The 15,177-nt window shown below is 43.2% G+C and overlaps 1 protein-coding gene across 1 annotated transcript; it reads right to left on the reverse strand.

Annotated features, from left to right (window-relative positions):
• Positions 1-1,470: 1,470 nt before the first annotated feature.
• Positions 1,471-12,410, reverse strand: LOC109886124 (uncharacterized). Its single transcript, XM_031805244.1, is given in 22 exon segments — positions 1,471-1,594; positions 1,671-1,767; positions 1,868-1,929; positions 1,932-2,008; positions 5,994-6,183; positions 6,514-6,644; positions 6,810-6,907; positions 7,003-7,172; positions 7,383-7,497; positions 7,612-7,808; positions 8,118-8,238; positions 8,458-8,681; positions 8,867-9,023; positions 9,656-9,876; positions 10,040-10,139; positions 10,251-10,412; positions 10,520-10,618; positions 10,926-11,069; positions 11,715-11,839; positions 11,939-12,019; positions 12,100-12,158; positions 12,257-12,410. Coding segments are annotated over 22 exon segments (2,727 nt in total). The 5' UTR covers positions 12,280-12,410; the 3' UTR covers positions 1,471-1,520.
• Positions 12,411-15,177: the final 2,767 nt, after the last annotated feature.

A 15,177-nucleotide genomic window follows, 5' to 3' on the forward strand; every position in this document is an offset into this window, starting at 1 on the left:
AAAATCAATCATGTTTGGTCTATTGTATAGTTACAATGTGTAACATTGATAATCCCAGGAGCAGTAAACACTGAAGTGTATAATTGTAATACATACAGATACCGCATCGTTTGATATGACTGAGTGTCTGTCATACCAGAACCACACCTTTATTTGCCAAGAGAGTACATGATCGGTGAATATATTCAATGTACAGGCTACAAGATGGGAATCTCATACGTGGTATTAACTAAAATACATGGGTATAGAGGTCTTGCATCCTTGGCACAAAGGTATATTCTACTCTAGGCTTCATTAATGCCATCCAGACTTGAGGTTCATTGATTGCTATGAATATTAGTTCAGAACTACGTTTTAGGGTCCATACCCAGAGCGGCAACAGTTATTTTTAATCCGACTCAAGCAAGTAAATAGCTAGCCATGTTACTTTAGCTGCATTACAAGGCAAGCTTACAATTGTGCAGTCAATGCTTTAGCCAGCTAGATGCTTTACAGCCACTGTTTCACAAGACAACATCCTGGTTTGTTGGTTCTCAGGAGTCCCTGAAAGACAAATTACAAATTCATTCTCCTAACACTAGCTAAATAGAGATTTTTGTAATTTAACTATGACAAAAAAAAATATAGCCACGTCTCTACATTATCACATTCCTCTCAAATTGTACATTTGCTTGACTCGTTAAGACAACTTCCATCTGTTTTGTCAGCAATCTTCGTTGAGCGCCACAAGGCAAGGGTGGCTCGTGTCAAAATTAGTCTTTGGTCATCCCAAAGCCTTGGGACCCAAATGCATAATGATTGCATAACACTCCCCTTGTGGTGGTCTGGAGCAATGAAACCGTCCCGCGGTGCAAGCTCGCAACTTTAAGGAGTGTCTTCAGTCCCCGCTGTGCCGTACGGTGTGTGTTGAAATCTTATCCTGATGCGGAATAGATTGCAACGTATTCATGGCTCTACCTTCGTAGTTCGGACTTGGAGATTGTGAAGAGATGTCTTGTGGGGAATGCATGGGTGTCTGAGCGAGTTAAAACAGACAGCTCGGTACATTCAGCTTGTCAACACTTCTTACACAAACAAGTAGCGATGAAGTCATGCTCTTCCCATTTGAGCCATGAGAGATTGACATGCATATCATTGAAGAAGAAATGTCCATATTTGGATGGAAACCAAGCTAGTGAGAGGTATCAAGGAAAGTTGTAATTTCAGTTGAAAATTACCAACACTGCAGCCAACCACAGCCCTGCTGGTTTCACTTTGGCAAACCACCATCTGCTATAACATTGAGTCAGTTCATCCTACTGGACAATGGAAAGCTTTTGTTTCGTCACACATGTTTGTCCTAGACGGGAAATAGTTGCGCAACACTTATCTCCCTCCGGTGGATGGTTCAGAGTTCCATGCTTACAAAAGGGTTGATTGATACATGTCAGATGACAAGCCTACGACATGGTGTTAAGGTAGCTCCAACGGTTAGGATTGTTTTATATAGAACACTTTATTTGACATGTTAGAACAATACATTACACCCAAAGAATGTATCCAGAAGAAACATATACATGACGCTCCTCAAAGAAGTCTTTGACATGTCGTTGACCTGTTGAGAGAGAGAGAGAGCGAACCTATTAGTTCAGTTATGGTCTGCCAGGGTCTGAAAAGCATAAAAGACCTACCTCTTTTCAGGTTGTCCTGATTCACACATTGTCCACTACAGGGGCCGCCAGTGGGACTACTGGCATCACAGATGACCACATCACAATGGACAAAGACCTAGGAATCAAAGATTTGATGGTGTCAGTTTTTTTTTTAAAGGGATGATTGCCACTCACACAAAATTAAAGAATAAAGATTGTTGGGTGAACTTTGTTACCTGGCCACTCGGCTCAACCGCATCACCGGCGAAGGAAAACATATAGGCCTCAAAGCGTTGACGTGAGGGGGGAAGCGGACCCTGGCGTCAGCTTCTACCGGGTGGAAGACCACACGGTATGGATCCTCTGGGTTCTCACAGCTGCCAGTGTAGAGAGAGGGACTAAGTTATGAACAAGAAAACGCTGCAAACCCCAACCGCCTTGTGTACGAAGTCTTGTGGTGGTGTCATGACTGTCCTGTGAGGATCAGATCAATTTACAGCAGAAGTGGGTTCTTTCTCCCCCTCCAGTATGAACTAAAGGAATGTTTTTGCTAACAGGCTTTACCCAACAACAATCACCTTTGTCTTGAAAAAACATATTTCATATACAATGTAAAGGCTAGAGACGTCCTACCTGTAGAGTAAGCGCGTTTAGTAAAAATCACAAATAAAAGCCAATATGACATTCATTTTCTATAGCTAATCTCTGAGTGCATAAAAGGAATGGTAACAGAAATTAACATTAGACCAGAAAACCGTGAGGCGCAAGCTAGACGTTTGGAACTTTCCTAACCTAGAAAATGAACTTAAGTGGGACCATTCTGCTACCACATCCAAACCATCCTACTCATCACCCACTGAGGAATCAGCGACAGGGTTGATTAGCCTATCTTCCAGAACGTGTGAAAGGAAAATCCATCCTGTAGTTCTGTTCAAGACTAGTCATTGGAGCCACGGACAACCAACGACATTGTGACCTCATGTAGCCAATCAGAGAGAAGACCAACCACCTACCTTTCCACGGCGGCATCCCACAAACACATTCATGCTTTTACTCCAAGCTGGTGCCGGTTCGTGTGTTCAAAAATGTATCAATGATAAGTGTCCCTTACGGAACGGTGGGGGGTGTGAAGAGAAACCTTGTAACAAGCTGTCATTGTGTCACCTGTGTGTTTAGCCTGTGTTATTTAGTTAGCTAGTAATTCAATTAAACCAACTTGTATAGTACTGAATCATATGGCTGGGGTTTTTGCAGCTGCAAGGAGGATACGATGTAAAGTTAATAAGTTGACTATCAATTTAATAGATTTCTACCGTCTAGAGTTTACGTTGTGAGACGGTAACTTTAAAACCGCTTCCTCGGCACCCCAAATCCTACGTTTTTATTTTAAAGAACAGAAATTGGGCTTTCCGTCAACAATGTTTATTTTGGTCTAACATGTATATTCAATTCCATTGACATGAGGTGAGATGTCCCTCTAAATGGTTCTTAATTCTAAATGATCCAGAAAGGTCACCTGTAGTCTGACCAGAATATTGATCGTGGTTAACCAAAGTTGCCGAAGAGACAGTCGGTATCATCAACACAAGTACTTCATTTTAAACAAGAATTTCATGCAATGCGCCAGAGCAATTCTTCCGCTGTTGGAGAAAAATTGGTCACACAAAATAATTCTACACCCACGGCATCGGAGTCACACGGAGGACTTCTGTGAAGGGCGCAGCTCTACTATACAAAGTAACCTACGCATTGACAGTTTAGGCCTACTTTTTTAATTTGCATCTTTGGGAGGTTTATCCTTTACCGTTTAACTGCCAGATATTAGCAAAAAGGAATTTGTGAAATCTGAAGACGTTACATTAAGAGAAACACCCACACCAGTACAAATCACTTGAGCTGACAGACGATGGTAAGGATTTTGCACAACGATATAGTTGCAGCTGAAGTGACAAATCTCAACTACCCATTTTGTGCACAGCCATGTGAATGTTGTGTCTTTTCCTATGATATACAAAACATTTCAGCCTGTTTTTTTTAAACTGCTATGACATTGCTGATTTAATAAACAGCTGCGAAGTTACGCCGTGTCCACATGGCCAAACTTAGGTTGATACCAATTCATAAAAATGGTCAAATTGCATGATTTCATAGCAAACCCGATCCCCCAAATGAATGGTTTTGACCAATAAAGTTGCTTCACTACACTGCTTGGTGTAACATGCAGCCAGATACTGAAAAGGCACCCGCAAAATAAAGTGTCATTTGCAGCGTGCATAATCATAAGTCATTGTAGCCCATTACAATGTAGGAAAAATAAGTCATCTTTCTATAGTAACCCAATTTAAATTCTTGAGATAAAAATTAGGCCAGCATGTCCATCTGTGGCAAAGTGCTCACCCAAATAAAAAAAATGTAGTAACATTTTTTTTAAATATGAACATTAGCTAGCTAAATAAGGTTAGCAAGATGCTGCTACACTTGACCGTGGTATTTGTTCATGTTTAGCAACTCCCAATTAGCGCATTCTCTAGGACAGGAAATTCCATTGAAAGCGGCATCAACTTCTGGGGATCCTGTCAACTGATCCTATTCAGTTTCAAACATCCATGCTGCACAGGCATCTGAACAATCCTTTAGGTTTAGTGCAATAACTGTTTTAAATACAAGAGGTCACTTGTGCCTGAATTCAACCCAAAACCAACAACTATTCAGTCAGTGTTAAGAGCAGTTGTATGTAACCAATCGGAAAGGCAAGCCAAGCTTGCCAGCCGCTCTTGATTTCCATTTGACTGACCATCAGCTTGGCACAACACTGAACTGTAGCAAACCAAAAGGATAACATTGAGTAAAAAGGTGTAGGTAATGCCAACATTAACCTTTTCACACACACAAGTTCCAAATATCTTCAACAGTCGCCCCAGTGGGAGTTGATTTCATGCGCGTGATGTCAGAATGCACTCACCGTTCCAACATGTGGACATTTAACCCGCGCTGACCTCAGACCAAGGCACACTACCTGCTAATTTTCTAGAAGCCGTTTCAACTTCTAATTTTGCCTCATTCATTCACAAAAGTAGCCCATTTCACGGTTGCAGACCATTTAGATTTGAGAATTTAATGAGCCGGACAAACTTTCCTTCAAAAGAAAGCCCAAGCACTTCCCCAGATCAAGTATACAGTCCTTGCACATTTATTGCCTTCCTCACAATAACTGTGGACATGCGTGTATTCCTATCAAAGTGCCTTATTTTCTGTGTCACGTGTTGTCGTTTCTACTGCATCGTACCGTAAGTATAATGTGCTTAGCGTTTTATTCATGCTTTCTGATTCTTGCCTAGATTGTAATGGACACGTGTGTAAAACACTTGAAGGTGGTACTGAATATAAGCTAACACCATACAATGCAGTCGGGTTATCACGTAAGCGTCTGTCAGACTTATGGTGATCTCAACTGGAGTAACCTCATTGTCTTGAATGCACTGAAGTCGTCAGTTGATTTGAACACGGCATCAGAGTGTAAACTATGGTACCTCAGGGTTGCCAGATCAGACCCCCCCTTTCCAGGGGTATGTAGCTTAGAAAAACTGTCTGCCTCACCATTTATTGTTGATAAATTCCCAGATCTTAGTAATATTTCCTGCATCATCCTCTTCACAATACCTTCCCCCAAGGACTTAGCCCCCAATAATGGATTGTGCTATATCTTAGCTTTCGTGCTACGGTTGTATTTGTATAGTTACCTGTAAACTACTTGTCATGTGTACGCCGTAACAAGTACAAACATTATCACATGCTGAAGTGGCCAAACGAAGTTAAGATCTCAGGCAACGGGCGCAGTGAACAGCATTCTAGGAGTTCTTGGTTGACAAACATGGCTGCCATACTTTCTATACTAGATTTACATGGCTCCCTTGTACCGCATCATACTGTAAAACAAGTCAACCTGTTATTTAGACTAGATGATAACGTTAACATTGATATATTTTACAAGCAAAGCTGGAATAAAGTTGTGAAGACCTTTATTTCTCAACACAAAACATTGTTTAGATGCTTTTCAGACAACGCGGTTTAGAGTCGTTTGATGCAGCATACGTTCCAATGATATGCTTGTTATCACTGTGGTCCCTGCAGCGTGTGATCATACGCGCCAGAATCTCCCATAAGTGTGAAATTGGGTGGAGATCTGGTGACAGACCGCACATGGCTCACATCGTTTTTAAGCATTGTGACCACTCGACCTATGGATGGGGGCATAGCCACGGTAGCCAAAGTAAATGGCCTGCCAAGCATGATAGGTTGCTAATTACTCAGGAACCACACCTGTGGAATAACACTTGTTCAGGCCCAAAAACGACATGTTACCCATTAATGATGAGATTCCACCGGGGTCGGGAGTCGCGGTCCTCGTTGAGGGTGGCCCAGCAGTGGTCAAGCACCAGCGCTACCTTGGGATCAGAGGACGTGGTCAGCTCCACCTCAAAGTGCAGAGGCTGTCTCAGGTACCTCACCACTGGATAGTCCTCCTCCTGGTGGAATGTGTTATACGAGGCGTCTGGAACACAGAACAAGACAACCGGGGGTCGTGGTCAGTGGGCACCATCGGAACTTGTCCATTAAGAAATGCTCGTTTATCATATCCTGTTGTGCCCCAATGAACACACGCCATTTATAGCCAACACTATCCACCCCCCACTAGAGGCTTCTGACAAATTCCCAAATCAGCTCCTCACCGTTACTACATAGCCACACCTGTAGATCTCAGAACGCAAGAGTAATATATCACAAGGCTTACATTTTTGGGAATGGTTTTGTAAAGGAGACCTTCCAAGATTCTTTTAGAGGCTAGGGGTCAAGTTGAAATTCTGAATTTGTGCACGCTTACCCTGAGCGAGTCTCATTCTGACCATTAGTCGACCCGTCCCAGTCTCGGCAAAAGGCTCGTTGTCACGCGGCCTGGTCAGGAAGGCCAATGTGCGAGTGATGTTGGCCACATAGGAGCAGGAAACCTTTAACCTAAAGAGGGATGTAAGCAACTTCAATAGGGGAAACGTCAAGCAGTAGAGTGGACACTGGTAGTAGAGGCACATTTTCCCTGTATACAAAGTATTGAGCAATGGATGAAGAAAAATAAACCTTATGAAAGCTAATAGCTACAATTGTGATGCGTAATCCACTTACTGATATTCCTCCTCTGAAGACGTCGTGGCATTCAGCTTCACCTCAAGTTCATCTGGCAAGGAGATTTCGTTCTCATACAGCATGACATTGTTGATAAACTATGTAGTAGAGGGGAATTGCTTATTACAGCCTGAAGAAGCAAACAGTCCGTAAATACACAGTACCCATCACCTCAGGGTAATAGTCATTTTACCTTCCTGGTGGTGCCACAGGAGTTCACAGTGAAGTGGAAGTAGGCGAAGCGATCGTCACTGTAGGTGGGACCACAGGCGGGGTCGCTCAGGGTCAGCTGACCGGGGTTCAGACCGGGAGCAGACTCCACCTTCACTGCCAGCGCAGTCATCGTTCCATTAGAGAAACACTCTTGGAGGTGGGGGAGCAAAAGACAGGTAGCCATCAGACCTGGGTTCTGTATTTGTTACACTTATTGAGCTTGAACCAATGGAATAGCACCAAAAATGCAAACCATGCCCATCTGGCACTACCATTTAGACTCACGGTATTTGCAAGGAACCCAGGTTTGGTAACCATGTTAAACGACAATTTATCGTAAGTAATTGTTTGAGAACCAACCAGTCAGCGTTTTGAGGAAGCTGCAAGCCAGGGAAAAGTATTTGATGGTCATGTTGTTGTAAGGATTCAACAGAGCCACATCCAGTCTGCTCCGGACAGCTGACGAGTGAACCGACTGGGAACCAATGGGAGAGTTCATTAGTCCAATATTGTATGCATGTATACAGGGTAAGGAAAGCAAAGCTAGCTGCAGCAATTTAGGTTAACATGTTTTGGGAGAGCGTCGTACCTCAAACACTGCGTCCGGCGAAGAGAAGGGCAACGTGATGGTGAAGTCTGTGTCGCCCTCTGTTAAATACTGTTGAGCAAACTCATGGTTAAGCAGCCGCTTGCCAACCAAGACCACAAAAAAGGGCTCTTGGTTCCTGTAGTCCACAGTGATGTGGAAGTTCTCCTGATCACAGTAGCCAGTGACTGAGGGTGGCACTACAAGGACAAACAGGGTTGTGTTCATTAATTAAGCACAAAAAACAGGAAGGTACTACTTGAACTTGTCCAAGAAGAAACCCTTGCAAAATGTTTTGCTACGGTGGGACTGAATAAACACGATCCTGGCAAATCAGGAACAGGGAAACTGGGTCCAAATACTCTAAAGCTTAACATTCTCTGTAGAAAGACCGCATAGGAAACCCCTACAGTATGGCTAGTTGGTCTTTCACTGCCAATTTCCTTTCAGGGCAATCATTAACGAGAGGAAACCATTCAACAGTAGTTTGGCGTAGTCCAGAGGCATACCAATGTCCAGCAGTACAGCGTCCACAACGGCAGAGTGAGAGAAAGGAGCGTACTCTGGAAAGATGACCAGGCCGTAGATCAGCTGAAGAGTGAAGGTTGTGACACCTTGTTCCGCCCTTCTCTGTAGTGAAGTTAAAAGCATTGGTCAGCATTATTGTTGCAACAGAACTCTATTCAACATCAAGTGACAACTAAGTACATATGGGGACTATTAAAACAACACATGAGTAAATGAGGGATACAAAGTACATTTGTGCCATTATTTCTATTTTGTTGGTGGCCCACTTATTAGGGCATGAACAAATCACTGCGTGTGGCTTTGCATTTAACAGAAACACACCTCCTTAAAGACCACCGGGTCTGAGAAGGGCACCTCCATCCTGAAGGTCTTCAAGGTGTTGTCCGGGGATCTCTGCTCTTGAACATTGAAGCCCCTGGCGTTGCACTCTGCAACAGTTAGCACCATGGTGGGAAAGGTGATGTTCAGCAGCTCCACATCAAGGTTGAAGGTCCCCAACTCAAGCACAAACACTGCCTGCTCAGGAACTGTGTCCAAGGGCGTGTCTGTTCATTGGCAAACAAAGGAAAACATTTTGAAATGCGGTACAATGGAAGTTGAAAATGGACATTTGTTATTGGGTAAGTCCAGGTATTGCCTCCCCGTTTCAGTACATTTTCTGTTTTGTGCCTAATGAACAACCCAGGCATCCCAAATTACCATAGGCGCTATTTAACTAAACCAGACTCACAGTTGCGAACTTGTGGAGGCCTGGCCATCGGAGGTGTTGTGATAGGGAAGAGGACTTTATAGCTGGTGTTCTCGTGTGCGACCTCCTCGATCCACAGCAACTCAAGCATGGGCTCAATGGTGTAAGTGACAAAGTACTGGTCATCCTGAATATGGCTCTGTAAGGGAGACGAGTGATGCAGTCAGGCTGTAATACACAATTTGAGTGCAAAAACAGGTAAATGTTCCTTATAAGCCAGAATGTTAAATACAATTATTCTACCACTTTTTGCCGCTCGTAATTTAAGACACAATATCCAAAGGAAAGTATTGGTTACCAGACTTTAGACAGCTGGTAGGTGTATGGTTGTCAACTTGCATTTTCAAAGCAACTGACACGCAAAGTAAACACTTGCGCAATATGTAAACAGCAGCCGAGTGTTGCTTGCATTCAGTTGACAGTGGCAAAGCTACCGCCTCCCTAAAAAGTCAGGTAAACAACACTTCAGTGTGGATATTTGGTCTGAAATTTCAAGCGGCTAAAGGACAAACTGCAAAGACAAGAGGTAGAGTATGTTTAAGTGTAATTTTATACAAAATTCTCACAATTTTGCAAACCATTGTATATTAGCCTGGTTAAGCAAACAATTGCTCAATAAGAAACGTTTTACACAAGACAACGTTTCTAGGAGTTTACCCATGAGAGATGGCAAAGGGTTACTGCAAAGCACTGACAACTGCTATAGTATAAAGGGCTCTACAAATAAGACTTAGAAATGAAACAGGAACATTTTACTCATCCAATGCTGACCTTGAAGTTGCCGCCAACCGCCCCCACCGGAATTTCAACAATAATATGAGCCTCTGTGACTAAAACCGAGTAGTTTCTGGCAGCCATTTCCTCAGTGTCCAGCCTCTTAGCGTCAATTCCCATGTACACCTCCAACATGGTGAAGGCATCAGAGGAGAAAAGTGGGTCTATGTGCTTGGGCATGTACCAGGTGATCACTTCTGGAGTAAAGGCCACTGCCTCTGCAGTGACACAAGAAGCCAAGTGCACATCAAAACAGAACATTTTGCAACTGAAAACTGTGCCATTATTTGGAAAACATTTTCCCAACTGAACACTACATGAATGTCTTGTCTGGAGCCAATTAACTGGGCTTATAGGATCTTAAATTATTTCACACTCAACCTGGTGTTGGACAAACAGCCGTGGCATCTACTCGAGTAACCAGCCACTTCTGCTCAAAGAAGGTTGAGGTTGAGAGCACCCGCATCGGAACCCCAGCTACCTGTTCAGTAGGACACACCGTATTAACAATATGTTGCAGAGTTCAGGTAGGGCCACCGTTTCCAAATGTTTGCTCTACTGAACATGACCCAGTTCATGGAGGTCAGCTTACATTCTGGAGGTATGTCTCCTCTGCATTATGAGGGCTTCTTAACACCAGCCGTGTGAGAGTGTTGGCTATTGCATAGCCCTTCCTTTGGACCTCATCCACATTCATGACATTCTTGCTAGGACTAAAGACGACTGCTGTCATTTTGTATCCTGAAGCAACAGCCTGTCTCAGGAAATGGAAACATGAATTAAACAAAATTGTCAAACGCACATTGTTTAGCACCATCCTGTCATTTTGTAGTGAAATTACAGAAACTGAAATATATAAACCTCAGCTCCCCTCCGGAAGTTGCCGCTCCTTGCTTTCGGGCCCCCAGTGGGCTGTTTGGGGATGGTTTGGATGTCTGGAAGAGTCCTTCTGACAGACACCTAGAGAAGAAAGGCCATTATTCCCTATGCATTTTCTCCCTCCCATACAAGAGGAAATCAAGGGCCAGTTCTCAATCTGTCCACTCGCCTCCTTAAATGCATTGAGAATAGGCCAAAATTCCTCACCTCTAAAGTTCTCCTATGTGCATTTTGAAGACACGAGTGGAATTGAGAGTCAAGACCTCTACGTTGTGTCGCAGAAGAAATGAAACACTGGACAGTTGTAGCTCTAGACAGATAATTTATACAGGCAGTACGACAAGTGGGACTGTAAACATGTCCATTGGGGCATGCTCTGCTCACTTGCCTCCATGTAGTTGCGGTCGCACAGAATCTCTCGGGAGGTCCAGGGGGTGTAGCTACAGGTTTTGCCCACTCTATAAACAGGGTCTTCAGTCGTGTGGTTTCCTGGCAGCCTGAACTGCATGACCAAGCTGAACATCTTATCATCCTAAAATGAAGGGGGAAGGGAAAAAAGCCTTCATTATATAGCAAAAAAACTAAATTCAGGTGACATTCATGCTGTGTTATAGACTGTGGCAAAATTGGCTATATGAATGCAGCTGCCACTGTATTGAAGCCACACTACAGGAGTAGAGCTCAATAGTTCACATCACTGCAGTCTGTATCAGAAAGTTGGCTGGCCCTCTGAAAGCCCTCCATAAACTTCTGCTGTACCTTACGTCATCATTAACTTAGAGGTAAGAGATACCAGACCAAGGGGTGGCTAACAATGGAGATCCTTTTGATATCCACAGAGTTAAGGAAAACTGCTTCAATGTTCCTGGAACTGGACTTCTAATAACCTCCATGCGCAAAATTGTATGTATTAGCAGCTCTACGGCAACTCAGGCTTATTGAGGACCTTTTTACTGAAGAATGGGTTCAGTTATTTCATTTTTCCATCTAGTGATGCAAATATAGACTTTTATCTTTGTGTAGACAGGGCTCATCTGTAAAAGAGCCTGGTCTCAGCATGACTCCATGTCAAAGGTAAATAAAATGACATTGCTACAGTACGAGTTGCAAATGCAGTGACACTGAAGGCAAACTGTCCATTTGAAGTACAAGCAAACACTACAGTTCTTAGGGTTACCATGTTTTGGGAAAAGCAGTTTTGAAGAGAAGCAAAAAACATGGCATTCCCCATGGGGTCAAATTTAAAGCTGAATCCACACTGAGTAGCAAGGCCAGGCGTCAGGTTTATGATTTGTGTGTCATCTGGAAGGGATGGAGATGGTGTGAACACAATAGTTGACAAGCAATATCAAGCCATGAATTATGAAAGGAGAGAAAGAGAATCATAAGAGGCAAACTCACTGAAGACAGCGTCAAACTCTTCAAAAAGAGGAGCGACACTCAAACGAATAACGTTACCAAGGCATTCAGCGGTGAGGTCATCTGGAATAGGAAAGGTTAGTTTAAAAAAAAAATCTTGTCAAACACTTAGTGCTTAAATTTGCAAGGTGCAAAATGCATACTTATAGAAGGTGTCTGTTGTGCTTGTATGCCCACAGCTGCCATCAATAGGCAAAACAACCTGTAAGGCATTTGACAAATTATTATGATTAAAAGGAGGAAGAACACAACTCAAATGTTTGTGTCGCATAAGACTCTCCTAGGCCTGCTACTACTTACCCTGAGCTAAGGAAAATAATCATTGTAGAACAGATTTGTTCTGATAAAATACCCAGCTACAGAACCTGATATTTGACCCAAAGTGTGCAGCCTACAGTCCAGGGGTGTGCAACTTTTACCCTATGACAAAGGCTTCCCACACTCAGTCACCTGAACCCCAAAGGGCTGCACATTTTCTTTTTATTCCCCTAGCCCTACAAAGCTGATTCAAATAATCATCCAGCTTTGTTAATCTGAATCAGCTGTGTAGTGTTAGGACAAAAACCTAAATGTAAGGCTACTGTTCAATTTTAGAAGGGTGCTCCGCCCTCACCGCTTTTATCCATTCATGTCAGGGGCCATGGACCGGTGCACCTCGGCTCAGGTTAATAGAACTCCCTCATTAGCAGCACAACAGCCTTTCACAGGTGAAAAGCATAATTACCCAACCGTCTACAATTGTAGCCCAGACAGAGAGAAAGATATTGGCCTCTATGGTGAACTTGCTCTGAAATGCCGACATCCAGACACTGGTAAGAACTAGCTAGCTAAGTACCACTTGATGATTCCAAGACGGATCAACAAAATGGCGGACGGAAGACGGTGGTGCGGCAGGTGCCGCTTCTCATTCGAATGCTGTAATTTTATCTAAACCATCAGGTGTACGCCGATCCCAGCTAAGTAACTCATGCAAAGAGTTAAAGCACAATTATGTGTTTTATCTCCAGTACTCTGCCATGATTGTCAGTTATGTAGCTGCTCTACTGATAATCTCAGTGCGTCCTTGCTGGGATGACACAATCAGTCTACTACCGGTTCACCGTTCCACGGGAGCGGACAGTACACAGCATACCATAATGTTCTGAATAATGGCCAAGTCTACCTCGCTCCTTATTCTCCTGAACCGCTTAGGCGTAACAAACACAAGTCCAACATTTATCGGAAACTGTTAAACTACATGTTCGCTACCCTCCTGCTCTCCGGGGATGTACAATTCAATCCTGGGCCCAATATCACCAAGCCAGTGATACGCACCGGAGTGGAGAGCGGTGGATGGCCTCGTCCACTGGTCGTCGCCGCAGTGGAGGTGGGTGAGTGCTATGGTCCTATGGTTTCTCTCGACTCACCCGGTTCCAGGATAGATTTTGACTCTTCAAACATACCAGAGTCGCTATATGCGATCCCTGACTCTGCTTCTGGTACGCAAGCTATTTTAATTAGTTCCCCGCATCCAGTGCAGGCGGGAGGGATTGTTAATTGCGCTACCGAACTGCCCCTAATCAAAACGAAACAAAACGGCCTAAACCCAGCCGTCAGAAAACACAGAAAATGTAACTTTTTTTCAATGTGTCAATCACTCTCGAGTCATCTGGGACCCACGAGCTAAGCCCAAGGGACTACTAGGGGGGCACTTGAACATTCGTAGTGTCATTCCAAAAAGTGATCAAATTCAACATCTACTCACAGACTCCAACCTTGACTTTCTCTGCCTCTCAGAGACATGGCTTCATAAACACTCTCCATGTGCTGCTTTGGTTGTGCCTGGCTACAAAGTTTTCAGGAGAGACAGGATTGAGGGAAGAGGAGGGGGTGTGATGATTTACATTAAAGAACATATCCGATGTAAACAAATTGAGTGGTCATGTGATAATGAACTAGAATGTATCGGCCTGAACGTTACACTGTCTCCCCAAATATCTTTTACCCTCATTGGAATGTATAGGCCACCTTCCACCAAAAGTGTGTTTTTTGATCAGTTTAATACCATGCTTAGGGAATGTGATTTTGGGAAAGAGGTCATCTTAATGGGAGATTTTAACATTAATTATGAAGACAAGTGTTGTAGGAAAACCCTCAAACGGATCACTAATACCTTTGACCTTACACAGCTAGTTAAAGGGCCAACCAGGGTGACTTGTTGCTCTAAAACACAGATTGATTTGGTGTTCAGTAATAAACCAGAGAGAGTGACTAAATCATTCAATATGGTTAATGGGCTGTCTGATCATAATCTGACACTTATAGCCAGAAAGCTGTCTAAGAGCAGGTTTAACCTCTCTACTGTTAGAAAGCCGGATCAACTCAGAATACCTAAGAGTGAATTAAATAATTTTGAAAAAGCAATTAAGGGAATAAACTGGAATGATCTCATGTCCTATACAGACGTGGAAGCTGATAGTCAGGTTTTTCTATCCACAATCCAGACTACAATAAATGGCTTCCTAAAGAAAATCAAATCCAAACCTGGCCAAAAGAGCACTCTTCCTTGGCTAAATGGAGAAATCTGGAAATTGATGAAAGAACGAGATTATGCTCTAAAAATAGCCCAAAAATTAAATTAGAGCATGACAGATGTAGGTTTACCATGTTGAGAAATAAGGTGATGAAAGAAATCAGACAGGCCAAGGCAAACTTTTTTTATTAACATAATTGGTGAAGCAAAGGGAAATTCTAAATTGATATGGGAGAATCTAAAAAAGTTAACAGGGAAAGACCATAGTAACACTGCAAAAAGACTAGAAATCATGGTGAATAACAATCTAACACAGGATGCAGTCGAAATAGCAATAGCCTTCAATTCCTACTTTATTGACTCTGTCAGGGTACTGACACAGAACCCCTCCACTTGTTTCTTGGGCTCAGTGCTAGTGAATGACACTCAACCTGTCTTCATCATAAGGGAGGTTTCTGAGTCAAAGGTGAACAAGGTGATTAGCTCACTAAAGAACTCTAAAGCCAAAGATGTGTTTGGGATGGACTCTACCTTTCTTAAAAACTACAAAGAGTCACTCATTGGCCCCATTACTAAGGTCACCAACACATCTATTGGTCTCGGTGTGTTTCCAAGGGTATGGAAGTCGGCCATAATAACGGCCATCTTTAAATCAGGAGACCCTGCTAACATGAGTAACTACAGGCCCATTAGTATATTACCTGTGGTG

The sequence above is a fragment of the Oncorhynchus kisutch genome, linkage group LG25 (assembly GCF_002021735.2).
Source record: "Oncorhynchus kisutch isolate 150728-3 linkage group LG25, Okis_V2, whole genome shotgun sequence".
In the NCBI taxonomy this organism is placed as follows: Eukaryota; Metazoa; Chordata; class Actinopteri; order Salmoniformes; family Salmonidae; genus Oncorhynchus; species Oncorhynchus kisutch.